This window comes from Miscanthus floridulus, chromosome 7 (assembly GCF_019320115.1).
Source record: "Miscanthus floridulus cultivar M001 chromosome 7, ASM1932011v1, whole genome shotgun sequence".
Classification (NCBI taxonomy): Eukaryota; Viridiplantae; Streptophyta; class Magnoliopsida; order Poales; family Poaceae; genus Miscanthus; species Miscanthus floridulus.
The window spans coordinates 119,346,688-119,362,021 of NC_089586.1; the positions used below are offsets into that span (position 1 = coordinate 119,346,688).

Genomic DNA, 15,334 nt, shown 5'->3' on the forward strand with positions numbered 1-15,334 from the left:
GGAGAGAGCTCCCGTTACGCTATTTCTATTTTTCGCTATGTCATTTATAACCACTATATTATGCTTTAACGTCGCTAAATTGATTAGCTGTGACTTTAAAATAGCGCTGCTATTTCAATTTTAGCTTTTAGAGTGACAATCTACTTATTATATATTTACCTTTTGCTGTTAAGTTGATCTTTTAGAAAATTGAACACTTGAGTCTCACAAATTGTGCTATAATGCCATATTAAATAATATTTCCTAGACTCCTAAAGCCTTGAAAACATATTTGTGTTCAGTAATTTTCACGATTCTTGTGTTTTTATGAAATAATTACTTGATTTTTATGGTTTTCTTAAAAACCGCTATCTGTCATAGCTCCGCTGTAGCTTCGCTATAGCTTTATAGCTTCTGAAAAAAAAGATGCCGCTATTTGCAATAGCCCGTTATTTTAAACCTTGACCTATGGTCAGATGAGTCCGTCTTCGGCAGAGTTCGCATCTGTGCTTTTTATTTCTTGGACACCTGAAAAAGATGAGATGGACAATTAGAAGTGCTGCATAGGTTAAACCATAACTGTGACGCCAAATAATCACAAAAACATTTACCACTCTCATTTTGTTCATGACTGTGGACTTTGCATAAGAATCGCCGAGGCAACTGTAGCAAGTAGACATTGATCAGGATGTACCTTCTGAATGATGTATTGTAGCAATGCAATATGAATCATAGTCCCTAACCAATCAGAATAGATTAAGTACATAGCAAACCAGAAAAATCACTTTAGGTTAGAAGCAGGTGCATATATCCTATGCAGGTGTATAACTATTTATTTTAAAAAATCAGGAAAGAATATCCTATGCAGGTACACGTATCCTATGCAAGGGCAGTAACAAAAAGTAGAACTTGCTATATTCACTAGCATATATATATGATTCAAAACCCTACAAATATGCCGGTTTGAACATGAGAGCATTAGCTATAGAGCAGCCACAGTTTTAATTAACTTGTCATACGAAGATAGATGTGTGTACTTAACTTTTTGTCAACAATTAAGAGGTCTGTATCTTTTGGAGAACTATCACAACAGCAGCTAATACATGCCCATTATGACAGCAACCAATACGTGGCCTTTTTTTTGGAGCAGCTGGAAAAGATATATTTGAAATAGGAATTTTATGTAGCATATAATAATATTACGTCATCGTCAGTTAAAGGCATAGATAGAAACAATGTACAGAAAATAATCTGAAGGCTATTTATTTTTCATGCTGCTACAGTCAAGCAAGAAGCGTTGGGTATCTTGACTGTATTTCTGATCTTAAGACCTAGGAAGGCAAACCTGAAAAGCTGACACCAAATTCATACGTTGAATGTTAGATTTCCTGACATAGCACGCTATGGAACCTACGACCAACATATATTAGAACAAGAGAGTGGAGCGTGTTTTTTTTGTTTTGCTGAGATGCAGGTTCAGCTGCGATTCCATGTGGCTTGTGTTTCAATAAAATGCAGTGAAACAAAGCATAACTGGAGACTAAATTAGTGATTTGAGAGGAAGTACCTAAGTTGGAAAAAATGCAGGTGGACAACACTTATTATGTTGTACACTCTGTAGAGATGTGTAGCACTGAATCCATAACAGGGTTCATACATGCCTGAAGTTAAAAGAGGCAGGAAGATTTTGACATGTGGTGACCGGTTAACTGGAACAATGTAGAGGCACTGCTGTGTCTAGCAGAAATCATTACCATTTCTAGGATAACATGTAAGAAAGGCAGAGAAAGAGGATAACTCACCAAAACGATGAACTGAGCTTGGAAGGTGTTCTCTACGGATTGAGAAAGTGTTGCCCCTAGATAAGCAAGGGAGCCCAACCTAGAAAATACGGACATATATATCATAATTGGATCGAAAAATATCATGGAGCAATAAATCTCATCTGATTTCACTATGTTCTTTTTTTAGGACACATGATAGATCAAAGAACTAACTGCTTGTAAATTTGTTCACAATCTTCTTTTCGGACAACAAATGCACATTGTCTAATATGTGAAATACGTTGTATCATTTTAGACAAGAAACACCTTCGCAGAACCTAACATTTACAAATGTCTTGAAAAATAGGGAGGACTGAGAAAGAAGAAGGATGTGAACATATCAATGATCAAGGAACATGATCAGTGTTGTGTCTAGCAGAAATCATTGTCATTCCTAGAATAACATGTAAGAAAGGCAGAGGAAGAGGATAACTCACCCAAACGATGAACTGAACTTGGAAGGTGTTCTCTACAGGATTGAGAAAATACTTCTCCTAGATCAGCAAGAGAGCCCAACCTAGAAAATATAGACATATCATAATTGGATCGGAAAATATCATGGAAATTTAAACAGTAAAAAAATAACAGGAGAATACAATCTACTAAGGATAATACCTCTGAATCCACAATAAATAGACAACCTTCGGTAGCATGCTAAAATGCTGAAGGTGGGTGCAAGAATTTGACTGACTCAAACTCTTAATCCTCAAAGTTCACGGAAGATCCAATCTGCAAAGCGGAGGAAAATGGCAATTCATCATTATGCATGGATGTAAACCTTGTGGTCATATAAATAAAATCATAACTCAAGGTAACAGGAAGCTATGGTTGCATAATCTAGAATTATCCCATGGCTGTTGCTAATGATGATCCTATGCTGGTTACTGTCAAAGATAAAAATGTGATTCCCACCTTCATCAACTGATATGCATGGTTCAGCACATTGAACTATAGAATATCACTTTTTCAGTACATATAAGTTTACTTTCACAAGGAACAGAGCATTCATAAGCACACCTACATAGGCGACCAAACCACAACTTTATAAATAGGCAGATGCATAATAGCAATCAAGGAATCGTGATGGTATCTTCTGTAGTAACATAACCTCATGTCACAAACATTTGGGAATTGGTACCTGTACATACAATCTATCAGATTAAATAGGAGCAAACTGAAATGCACTGGCTGACAAGGGAAAACAGCCCAAAGAGGGATTTTTACCTCTAGCGGTTCACGAAGCAGCGATAGCCTGCATGAAAATTCCGCTCTTTAGTTAAGAGCTTGCATTAGCACCTCAAAAGAATATGATAAATGCAGTTGACAAAGATTAAATTTAGAATTTGCTATTAACAAACAAAAGATAGCAAAGGGATTTTTACCTTTGGCTGTTCAGGAAGCAGCGATAGTCTGCATGAAAATTCCGCTCTGTAGTTAAGAGCTTGCATTAGCACCTAGAATATGATAAAGGCAGTTCCCAAAGATAAAATTCAGAAGTTGTTATTAACAAACAAAAGATAGCAAAGGCTAACTATTTTTATTAAGCAAAGATGTCCCAATCCATCACCTTTTATTGCACAGACCGTAATGTAAAGATCGCTCAATCCATCATCTATGATTGCTGTGCAAATTAATCTAGCAGAAACGAATGGCTTTTAGGCCTCCATAAAGCAACTCTAAATTAAATAATGTCCAACAAAGATGTCTGAACAATCTGATAGGAATAACATAGCAAATGAATATCTAGCATATTGCTTTAGGGAAGATGGGAAGCTAAAACACAACCTAGAAGCTGCTGAAACACAACTGAAAAATGTTATCATTTGTTTTTAATGTTTCCATTACGAAAAAAGGGAATTACTTCAGTTGTTTTCTCCCATAATCGAGGTTTCTCATGCAAACCATACGCTACAGTTACAGAGGTATTACTTGATCTTCTTTTTTCCTGGACGCAGCACTGTACGTTAAGTGCACAATTACATAATAAAAATATAAAATATTACTGATTCAAATTGATCTGTTTATGAAGGACAAGAAGAGAAGACGCAAGTACCTGCACCAAACTGATGTGCTGGGAACCCATGCTAAGCTGAATTTAACACACACCAATCTGCCATGGACATAGAAACCCTAGGCAGATGTGGTCCTAATCTCTGTTTGATCATAATACGAAGAAACAAAACACGAGAATTCGAATTGAAGTTATGTTGTTGATATTGATACTGCTGTCTCAGCAATGGCAGATACGAACTTTGGATCAAGGGCCCGTTTGACATCTGAATTTCTGCGTTTCTTCTCCATTTGTTAGCAGAAACTTGTAGTTGCTCAGTGTTAACCCTGCAGGTCAGAGCCGTGCATTTTCCCAATTTGAATCAGGAGCGGGTTCAGGCTGCAGAAGTTTGGCCGACGTCAACGTGAACGTGAAAGTGAAACAGAGAGACAGTTGAAAGTTGAAACAGAGACAGTTGCTTCACACTTTCTCCGCATTCACTTCCACCACAGCCAATCCCCAGGCCCGCAGCGCAGCGTGGCCGCCATCTATCGTGTCGCCATCAGACGCACACGCACAGTCATCCGTTTCTTATCCACCTCATCCCACCACCGGCCACACGTCTCCGGCCACGCGACGCCCTCCAGCCCCACCGCCGTGCGATCCGGTGGCCACCCGATCCCGTCCGTCCGCTCCCCACCCCAAACCCCTCCTCTGTCCTCTTCCTCTTCCCCCGGACCAGACCTCCCAAGTTCCAAACCAGAGCGAGGCCGCACTCCCCCCCGAGTCCACTCCGACCGCACGCTCCGCGACGCGATGGCCGCGCTCCGCCTCGCCTCCTTCACCCTCCGCCCCGCCGCTGCCGCGGCCTCCGCCTCCTCCGGCGCGACCCCCGCGGTGCCCCGGTCCGCCTCCTTCGCCCGCCCGGCGCGGGGGCTCCCCTCCCTCCGCCTGGCCCCGCCCCGCCGCCGCGGGGACCTCACCAGGCCCCGTGCGGCCGAGGCCGCGGCAGAGAGCTACGCGTCCGCGCTGTCGGAGGTGGCCGTCGAGAACGGCACCCTCGAGCAGACGGTCTCCGACCTGGAGAAGCTGGAGAAGATCTTCGCCGACGAGACCGTCGCCGAGTTCTTCGACAACCCCACCGTCCCGCGCGAGGAGAAGACCCAGCTCATCGACGAGATCGCCAAGTCATACGAGCTGCAGCAGCACGTCGTCAACTTCCTCAACGTCGTCGTCGACAACTTCCGCGCGACGATCGTGCCGCAGATCGTCGCCGAGTTCGAGAACGTCTACAACTCGCTCACGGGCACCGAGGTCGCCACCGTCACCTCCGTCGTGCAGCTCGAGTCGCAGGACCTCGCGCAGATCGCGCAGCACGTCCAGAAGATGACCGGCGCCAAGAACGTCCGCCTCAAGACACAGCTCGACCCGGAGCTCATCGCCGGCTTCACCGTGCAGTACGGCCGCGACGGCTCCAGCTTAATCGACATGAGCGTCCGGAAGCAGATCGAGGAGATCGCGTCCGAGTTCGAGTTGCCCGACGTCCCGCTCGAAGTCTGACCGGCTTGAGGCGTCCATCCTCGCCCCTGAAACTTAGGTGCTTTCTGCTGCCTCTCTCCCTGCTCTTCATTTGTATCATTCTCTTATTGAATATTTGAATGAATGGTGAATACTGCATACAGCATACCTGGAGTCCAGAATTCGTATTATGTGCTTGTCGTGGCTTCTGAGGAATGTTCATAATTTGAAGACAAGTATATAGCTTAGTTTCATGTCATTCCCACTGTTGATAGAGGTTCAAGGTTCTTTGAAGTTGAAGTTGAGACTTCGCTGGAGGCCTGGAGCGTCCAAGAAAGAAATTGCTTGAAATTGGTTTCAAGTTGGGAAAGTGGTGGAAATGAGGAAAACACGATCATTTTGTATAATCCCGCAACATAATTTCAAGCAGAGAGACTGGTGTCCAATTCTGAACATAAATAGTCTATGACCTCATTAACCCCAGCGTTCCTTTGAAACGCAGAAATTTCACATTCATCGTGTAGGAATTTCATGGGAATCGATTCAATTTTTATAGAAAAAACATAGGCAACAAAAAAATCCTGCATTTCAAAGGAGGCTGCAGAATGTTCAGAAAACAGATAACAGAATTGGTCACACATGTAATCCAACCCATATCAGCCAAAACACCCAAGATTCTCTTTCTTGGACATTCCAGGCTTGCTATCAAAATTTACAAACTTCTCTTGGGCTGCAGAATTGCCAATTTGATTAATCTGATCTGAAATGGTTTTTCATCTTTGCAGCTGCTACTGTCTCAACGAATGGCATGAATCAAGCGGGAATGTCGGTCCTGTCCCCTTCAGACCTGCAGATCAATGGTGGTGGCTCCAATTACATATGAACGGACATTCGTTTCTGCGTTTCTGTTTTCCATTTTTTGGCGGGAACCTGTGTAATTCGTTCTCCTTTTTGCTGTGGTTGACACACACTGTAATATGTTCAAAACAATCATCTATAGCGGAGTTTCCACCTCTTCTCTCAATCATATCCCCGCTGATAGAGTCGCGGAGATCTGTATAGGACGATGTCCAGTTGTCCACCGGGAAGTAAGATCATGTCGCATTCTGCTTGCGTTCCCTTAACTTTGACGAAAAGTACATCGGGTGTAGTTCACTCGTGCCCTCTGCTGCTTATCAGCTTATGTTCGTTTGAAATTACCGAGCTTTTGAGCTGACGCATGCCGCTTCTCCGGTCATTAGCGTTGCTCTTGCTGTCTTGTTTCGCCCCGTGGTCCGGGTGTCATCGTTTTGCCACAACCCTGAGCTGCCGACGAACCGCTTGAGTGATGCGTACCTGATCCTTGCCGACGAGGACCACAATGAGATTACATAGCACAAATCCTTTTTTTTAGATTTACATAGCACAAATCCATGGGCGTCATCGCTTAGGGCATCTTTGGCTGCATTAAGGCCTTACTGGTATATTAGATTTATAATATTGTTGTGGGTTCTTTCTACCAAGGATCCGTGGCGCAATGGTAGCGCGTCTGACTCCAGATCAGAAGGTTGCGTGTTCGATTCACGTCGGGTTCAAATCCCCGATCCAAACGGATTTCTTTTTTTTGCTAAAACTATTTCCCCATCCAAACGGATTTCTTTTTTTGCCAAAATTTTTGTAATTCGTCTAATCTCCACCGCTCATCTACCACTATAAAAAACATTCCCAACAGCTGATCCTCTTTTTTGCTAAAATTTCTGCAGTTCGTCTTTTTTCTGCTAATTTTTTTTTTGCAATTCGTCTAATATCCACGGCTCCACCCCTATCCCCCCTTCCTCTCCCCTACCCGCGGCCAGACGCAGAGCGGCAAAGCGCCTCCCTCCGTCCCAGCGCTGCCATCGCAATTCTCCATTGCCATCCACAGCGCAGTCCAATGCAGCACTAGACCCTAGCCTTCCTTTGGTCCAACCCGATGCTTGCCTGCTCAAGCACATCAACTCCATGGCCTCAGCGGCACCCGCCGTCCCCGTGCCCGAGCGCGGGCGGCGCCGCCCCGCGCCATGTGGCGCTCGCGGCCAGGAGCAAGCGGCGGGGTGCGGGCGCCGCGGCGGAGGAGGGGGTGGACGAGGCGGCGGAGCTGGTGCGCTCGCTGCTGCGGAGGACGGCCGGCGGCAAGGAGCGGCTGGTGCCGGTGCTGGACCGCCACGTGCGGGTGGTCCGCACCGAGCACTGCTTCCTCCTCTCGTGAAGCTCGGCCGCCGCGACGCCTGGCTCCAGTGTCTTGAGGTGCGCTCCTGATTCCCAGTAGACTTAGGATTGGTGTGGAGTGGACTATGGAGACTGCATCCTTTGCGCATTACAAACCTTTGGGTTAAGAACTTATTAGGATTGGTATATATACGTAAATTATGAGCCATTGTTTGTTTCCCTGCATGTGTGGTAGATACCTTAGTACTGGTGCTAGTTGAGTCCAATGTTTTCGTCGTCCAAAACAGTGAATAGTGATACACAAAATCTAGCTACTGACACTGATTATTGAATCTTATCATGCATTGCATTTTCTATATCTTCAGCAGCTTCTCTGTGGAAAAAGGTACAACCACATTTCATTCTGGGGCCGTTTGGATCCTTTCATTTAGGAGGAATTGGAATCTGCTTAATGGATTAAGTTTGGCTTGGAATTTGACATTCCACAACTTTCCTAAGTTCACGTATAAGCTTATCTCAAATTCATAGGATGGGAGATGGAAAAATTGATTCTATAGATCACCATGCTATGTTTCTACTCTCAAACTTATAGCACGTTCTTCAACTCGCTTCCCTACAGTAGAAATGCAACATATAAGTATCTTCCTTGCATGGCTAACAATAATATACAAATATATTCTATATAGAACCATATTAGCTTAATTAATTTGTGCATAAATTATAATTATTAGAATGAATTCAATTCCAAGGATCCAAACGGCCCTGTAGCCGTGGTACTTCGAGATCTCAGGGCAACTTTTGTGTCTAGCACACACCAGAATGCTCAGACATGTCCATCTCACAAAGCATAGCTAAGCAAAGTTTACTCCAACATACAGCAAATGTCAGCACCCAAACAGGAGGCCCACTAAATTTCAGCATGTTGGATAGTTTTATTTTTCTGTTCATTACATGTCTTCATGTTCTGCTAGGTATTCAGATGGATGCAGAAACAACTGTGGTATGTTGCTGACAACGGCATCTACTCCAAGTTAATATCTGTGATGGGAAGGAAAGGCCAGATACAGATGGCAATGTGGCTGTTCTCTCAGATGCAGAACAGCGGGTGCAAGCCGGACACTTCTGTATATAACTCTCTTATCGGTGCACATGTGCATTCACGGGACAAGAGTAAGGCTTTGGCCAAAGCTCTTGGCTATTTTGAGAAGATGAAGTGTATAGAGAGATGCCAACCGACTATTGTGACATACAACATTCTGCTAAGGGCTTTTGCGCAGGCTGGTGACACAAAGCAGGTAGACATCTTGTTCAAGGATCTGGATGAAAGTGAAGTCTCCCCTGACATATATACTTACAATGGAGTGCTTGACGCATACGGGAAGAATGGCATGATCAAAGAGATGGAATCTGTGTTGCTGCGGATGAAAAGCAAGGAATGCCGTCCAAATGTGATCACATTCAACATACTCATAGATTCATATGGGCGAAAGCAGACATTTGATAAGATGGAGCAGGTGTTCAAGAGCCTACTGCGATCAAAGGAGAGGCCTACACACCCAACGTTTAATTCCATGATAACAAATTATGGGAAAGCAAGGCTCAGAGAGAAAGCAGAGTCTGTGGTTGAGAAGATGGAAGAATTGGGATTCAAACCAGACTATGTGACACAAGAATGCCTCGTCGTGATGTATGCTCATTGTGATTGTGTCTCAAAGGCCCGGCAAGTGTTTGATGAGCTTGTGAGCTCACAAAACAAAGTGCACCTCTCTTCCTTGAACTCGATGCTTGATGCCTACTGCATGAACGGCTTGCACACAGAAGCAGATCAGCTGTTGGATACTGCACTGAAGAAATGTGTTGTGCCCAATGGTTCCACCTACAAGCCGCTCTACAAGGCCTACACCAAGGCGAACGATAAGGTACTAGTGCAGAAGTTGCTCAAGAGAATGAATAAACAGGGGATTGTCCCGAATAAAAAGTTCTTCCTGGACGCTTTGGAAGCATTTGGCACCTCTGAGAGGAAACCCAGGACATCACCAGCCATAAACTCTGCAAGCAAACCAAGTGCAGATTCTGCTGGTGATTCAGAATCAGGTACTTCTAACAAGCCAGAGGTAAGCGTTTGGCAAGTAGCTGCTACATAAGGCTGTTGGTTTGAACAAGCTCGTCAAATTACCTGACATCAGGAAGAATACATTTGATCTGCACCAGAGCCGTTAATATAGTGTACTTGGCGCTACAGGAGTTCCTCTGCTCCCAACAGGATGCTCCTTTCCCTACTGAAGAATGCTGAGACCTTTTGTGCTTCGGCAAAATCTGCTTGTACATGTACTCTGTTATTAGTAGTAGGTATTTTTGTTTCTAGTCATCGTTGGGCATCACAAAAGTTCCGGCTCTCTGTACTCTTCGATTGTTATGACAGGTCTGTCATCTCTGTTTCCTGAGCATCTCCCAATACATAAAACTGGGAACTGGAATGGCATGCGTGCTGCACATTGTTTCAAAAAAAGTTTGCTTTTGTGAAACACAAAGCAGCATAGGGCCATGTTTGAATCGATTAGTTAGCTAGCTAACTAGCTAATAGCTGCTAACTATTAGCTAGCTACTATTAGCAAGAGTCTGCCCGACCAGCTAATAGGGTGGTTGAATAATTGGCTAGAGGTGCAAATGAACTATAAGCATCCCTCCACCAGCTAATGAACTATTGTTGGAGCCCCCAAACTAATCGCTGCCACTAACAGATCCAAGCAGGATTAGTATGTCCATGATGTGATAGATCAAACAAAGGGTAACGGACACCTTCATTTTGCGTTAAAAAAAATGAAAGCTCATACTTATATAAAAAACAGTACTAGCAATCATCTAATATACAATGTTGACCAGATTGACAGCAAATATTTCTACAAGTCCAGATGGCCCACAAAATATCAGGCAACCTGACGCATAAGCCTTAACAATGCATCATACATTTCGGGATCAAAACATTTGGCTTGCCTACCACTGAATCCTCCCAAATATCAGCTTCACATGGCTTCTTGTGACATCCCTTTGCCTGCAGCTCAAAGCTTCTCGAGAACAATGCACCAGTTGGATTTGTCATAGAACTGGTCAACAATAGTAGCATTCTTTATGCCAGAAACCAATCTGAAATTAAGACAGTTAATGATATGAGATATTCCGAATCAAAAGAGTTGGCATTCAGCAAAAAGAAAGTAATACATGCTTATGAAGTGCAAGCAGCAGAATATATTCTTCTTTCTCTATAATTATTGTTACCAGATTTTTGCAACTATAACCTGTATAAGGCAATCAGGTGACAAGTAGCGATATCTATAAGTATAAAGGCAATATTTCTGGTGAACCTCTAATCAAGAAAGATTGGGTGAAGGAGTAAATATAGCCGCTAGAATGTCAACTGCATCAAACTGCCTTCTACAGCTAGTTACCATCTTTAGTTATTCCATTTTTTTCTGATCTTTCGCGACTAAACAAACATATTAACATTGACCAAGACAGAAAAAAATCAGAATAAACCCATGAAACAGGAAGCTTCTATGAGGCATCAATACTATGGCTTATTGGTCAAATGTAGAATTTGACTTTATATAGGTATACAGGTAGAAACAAAAGGGGAAGGAAGTAAGCTTTTTTGTGTGAATGTAGAGTTGCTGAGTAAGAATACTCCACCTTTGAAGTTCTCCTTCAACAAAAACATGATAATAACGATTGTAGACCACTGTACCCTTCTTCTCATCTTTCTTTGCAAATCCATTCTCCAGAGCAGCAGATGCAGCACCAATCTCAGCTCGGTGAAATGGTAGATGCCATGGAACAAAGTACTCCTGCTGGTTTTTCTCATTTTCATCAGTCTTTGAATTACTAAAGTCAATGATCTTATCCTCCACCCCATCATGAAATTTTTTTAATCGATCATCTGTTTGCTTCATTACACCAGTGTCTTCATCAGTTTCTGCAATGCTTCCCAGAAGAGTTCCAGATTGACTACGTACTGGAGGACTGCTCTGTTCAACCCACTCTTCATTATACTTCTCACAGAGGGGAGTCCACTTGTTAAGCAATGACTTGTCTTCCTGCTCCCTAGCCCAGACTGTTATGAGCACCAGACCACCTCTCCGAACAACACGTATTAGCTCTTCTATGGCCTTCCTCCGTCTATCATCAGTACTCAAATGATGCAACACGGCAATCGAAATTGCTGCATCACCAAAATCATTCCTGTATGAGAGGTTGACAGCATCAGCAACCAACACCTCATGCCCTCTCCCAGCACATATCTCAATAAGCGGTGGGCTTATATCACATCCTATGAATAAACAATCAGGGTTGAAGCCCAAATACTTGCCATTACCACAGCCAGCATCCACTACAATCGACCCAGGCCTCAAGGAATTCAAGAATCCTGCAACCTTGGGCCATTTAGCAAATCTTGTTGCACTGAAATGGGGAGCTATGGCATCATAGACACGATGCACATACTTTTTCTCAATTTCTGGGGTGGACTGAACACTTGAGGAGCAACTGTGGTTTCCCTCAGCAGGAACCATATCCTGAGCCTCCAACAGATCATTTGGGCTCATTAGGTTGTTAGTGCTAAGATGTTGAAATGTTGGCTTACAGCTAAAGAATTCTTTGATCCAAAAGATTGAAGAATGTGAATGAGAAGCGGGTATGGCTTTATGAAGGCTTCTTGCTGTTGTCCTCGAAAATACTAGTATCATGCAAGCCCTATGCCAGAGGAGATATGAATTAGCCACGCAGGTGGTTGACAACAACTCTGACTTGATAAAGAGATGAAACTAAAGCAGATTAGCTTGGTTCAACAATGGTAGTGACAGAACCAGGATTTAACCTAGATTATTGTTAGTCCTAGCCAGCACTAACATATGCAATTCAGTATAATCCATATTCACATTTCAGTATTAGATACAATATTTGACAAAGAAACCAGTATACAAATAATTAATCAAAAGCATGATACACATATATATTTAGAAGGTCTCATAATATCTGAATTCAACAAACTGAGTTCAAAACCTGCATAAATTACAATATAAATAGTTCTAAGATAAACATAGTCTGAAAAAGTAATACAATATTTCCATTCTCAATGCCCTCAATTATCTGTCAAGTGACCACAGTTTCAGAATACAAATTTCAGTCATTTAGTATTTCAATGGTCCACCTCAAACAGTCATACGCTGAGCTTCAAGAAATCAAGTTAATGGAGATTAAGGCCCTGTTTGGCATGGCTCCAACTCCGGGGAGAGCTGCTCCACTCCAGAACTCCAAGTGGAGCCAGCTCCACTCTAGAACTCTAGAACGAAAATGGGGTGTTTGGCTAGATAGGTGCTCTCAGCTCCAAAAAAGACCGATTTCAGTGTGGATTGTCATTATTGCCCTTCGATTCAGGCCCCACTTGTCATCCTCCCTATCCCATCTTCTTCTTCGCCTAGATAGTTGGCCGTGGGCGCGTTGACGACGAGGCACCCGACCTCCTCCCTATCCCACTCTAGAACTCTAGAACGTTGTCGATCCCGACGCCCGCGCCGCCCACCACCCGCTGCTGGCCCCTCCCCGCCTCCAGCACCTCCCGCGTCACCTTGGTGCCGCTGCGCACGATGAGCGCGTCGAACTGGGACACCTTCGCGAGGAGCTCGGCCGGGGACATGCCGTAGGCGCACTCCACGTCCGCGAACTCCCGCAGCACGGCCAGGCCGGCCTCGCTCAGCTTCTTGGCCACCAGCACCGCCGGCTTGGGCCGCAGCGCGCCGTCGGAACCGGACCGCGAGATCCGGTGCGCCGGCTTCGACTCCGAGGGCGCCACGGGTGTAGGCGACGACAAGACCGCACACCGGACGCGGAGTCGCGTGCTGTTGGCCTTGGCCCCGCCGCGCGCCGCGAGCATGATGAGCGAGGACGGCACGGCCAGGCAGGCCCGCGCCCGAGCGGGGCTCGCGCTCGCCTGCGGGCTGGGGAGGAGCGCGCGAGGCTGCCATGGTTCGTGGCTGATTCGGTTTGGCGCTTGTGATTCGGTTTTGGCGCTTGTGATTTGCAGGCGAGGAGCTCGGCGGCCACCCATGGCAGCGGGGGAGGAAGACGACGGCGCGGGAGGGAGGTTGTCACTGCGCGGGGGCTCGGGAGAAATAGAATCGAACCGTTTTTCTACGTAATCAGTGGCAGTGGTGGGTAATTTCCCACCAACTCCATGAGGAGGTTCATATTGAGTGGTTTTGGAGCTGCAAAAGAGGTGCTCCAAAACTCCACCTTCATTTGTACTACAGCTCCATGGAGTCGGCAGCTCCATAGAGTTTCGGAGTTGAGGTGTTTGGCTGGATTTTTTTATGGAGTTGCTGGAGTTTAGGAGTGGAGCCATGCCAAACATGCCCTAACTAGACGGGTCAGGGGCGGACCCAATAAAGGGCATGGGTGTACACCCGATAATTTTTGTCAAAAACAAAAACAAAGTTAGTGGCATAATACATGCATACACTTACACTTGTGATTAGATCAGATCCGAATACAAATAGCCAAATAGCATAAATCAGGGTTCGGGAACTCCGTTTTGCACAGAAGGAAGGGAAGAGAGAGGGGCTGGCATACCAGCGTGGCGAGTGCTCGTCGCCGGCAAAGAGTCCGACGAAGACCTGGGCAGCGGGGAGTAGGGCGGCGGCGGCGGCGGTCGGCAAGGGCGTGTTCGGCCCGTTGATGCAGAAAACGGCCGAATCGAACGTACGACGAGCCTATAGCTATCTAAGGCAGGTGAGCAGGGGAAGTGCGTAAACGGGAGTGCAATTTTCCCTGGCTAATTGGCCGACAATTTTTTTTAATACACGGAGAAGTCTCCCGAACCGCGGGCGGCCTGAGCCCCTGCTCAGCTGACCAACCGCTCCGACAATTTTTTTCCCCTGCAGACAGCACGCGCATGGAATTTTTTTTATTTTAATATAATTTATAGATGTATTTTTCAAAAAAAATATCCTACAAAGAATTGTATATTTGTACACCCGTCGCCGATTATTATTAACTTATTATCGCCAAGTGAATCGGCAGAATTACGTTTACCGCATATTCAAACGGCGGAAATCTTTTAACATGTCTAAAAAAAACATTTTCTTTATATGAGCTTAGATGGGGATAAATTTTATATGAAAATTTCGAGCTTGGAGATCTATAATTTTGTAGTTCATATGTTTTCCATTTGAAACCATTTTGATGTCTAAATAATTGATACAGTACAATGCTCAGATAGAAACCTGCATCGAATATTTCGGAATAAGATAACTCCAAATGAAAACATAATGAACTAAATTTTTGTAGATTTCATTGGCCTCTACAATTGTCATATAAATTTTATTTTTATATGTAAAAAAGTCATATTAGTGCCGACATAATCAATACAAGTTTCAAATGTATATTGGTAGATCCGAGTATTGTATCGACTATTTTAGCATCAAGATAGCTTTAGACAGCAAAGTTATGAACTATGGAGTTGTAAATCTCGTCGAGCTATATAATTTTTATATAAAAATTATCTTCATCTAAAACTCATGTATAAAAAAGGTTATGTTTTTTTAACTTATGTTGCCTGAACTGTTGAATGTGAATGTAAATGAATAAAGATTTGGGAACAACCGTTGTGTTTCATTGATCTCATAGAATATATATATGTGAAGGGGTATGTCCAAAGGACACAACCGATGGGAGACGTTACATCTCGTCACCGAGAGATATGCCCCTTCGGTGACACAGTTAACTACTAATATAAACTCTAATCCTAATTGCTTGTACGGACACCATACAGATCCGTACGGACGGA

The 15,334-nt window shown here is 44.2% G+C and overlaps 2 protein-coding genes, 1 non-coding gene and 1 pseudogene across 3 annotated transcripts; 3 read left to right on the plus strand and 1 right to left on the minus strand.

Moving 5' to 3' along the window:
- The first annotated feature begins 4,534 nt into the window (after nucleotides 1-4,534).
- Nucleotides 4,535-6,334, plus strand: LOC136464467 (ATP synthase delta chain, chloroplastic-like). Its single transcript, XM_066463414.1, has 2 exons — nucleotides 4,535-5,389; nucleotides 6,096-6,334. The coding sequence occupies exon 1, from the start codon at nucleotides 4,609-4,611 to the stop codon at nucleotides 5,350-5,352; it is 744 nt and encodes a 247-aa protein (XP_066319511.1). The 5' UTR covers nucleotides 4,535-4,608; the 3' UTR covers nucleotides 5,353-5,389; nucleotides 6,096-6,334.
- A 478-nt stretch (nucleotides 6,335-6,812) lies between these two features.
- On the plus strand, nucleotides 6,813-6,884 carry TRNAW-CCA (transfer RNA tryptophan (anticodon CCA)). Its single transcript has one exon. It is a non-coding gene; the product is annotated as a tRNA-Trp (tRNA).
- A 250-nt stretch (nucleotides 6,885-7,134) lies between these two features.
- On the plus strand, nucleotides 7,135-9,980 carry LOC136464468 (pentatricopeptide repeat-containing protein PPR5, chloroplastic-like; annotated as a pseudogene).
- Nucleotides 9,981-10,301: 321 nt separating this feature from the next.
- On the minus strand, nucleotides 10,302-14,318 carry LOC136464469 (tRNA (carboxymethyluridine(34)-5-O)-methyltransferase-like). Its single transcript, XM_066463415.1, has 3 exons — nucleotides 14,119-14,318; nucleotides 11,185-12,243; nucleotides 10,302-10,641 (listed from the first exon to the last, which is right to left on the minus strand). Exons 2-3 carry the CDS (start codon nucleotides 12,234-12,236, stop codon nucleotides 10,557-10,559), a joined length of 1,137 nt encoding a protein of 378 aa, XP_066319512.1. The 5' UTR covers nucleotides 12,237-12,243; nucleotides 14,119-14,318; the 3' UTR covers nucleotides 10,302-10,556.
- Nucleotides 14,319-15,334: the final 1,016 nt, after the last annotated feature.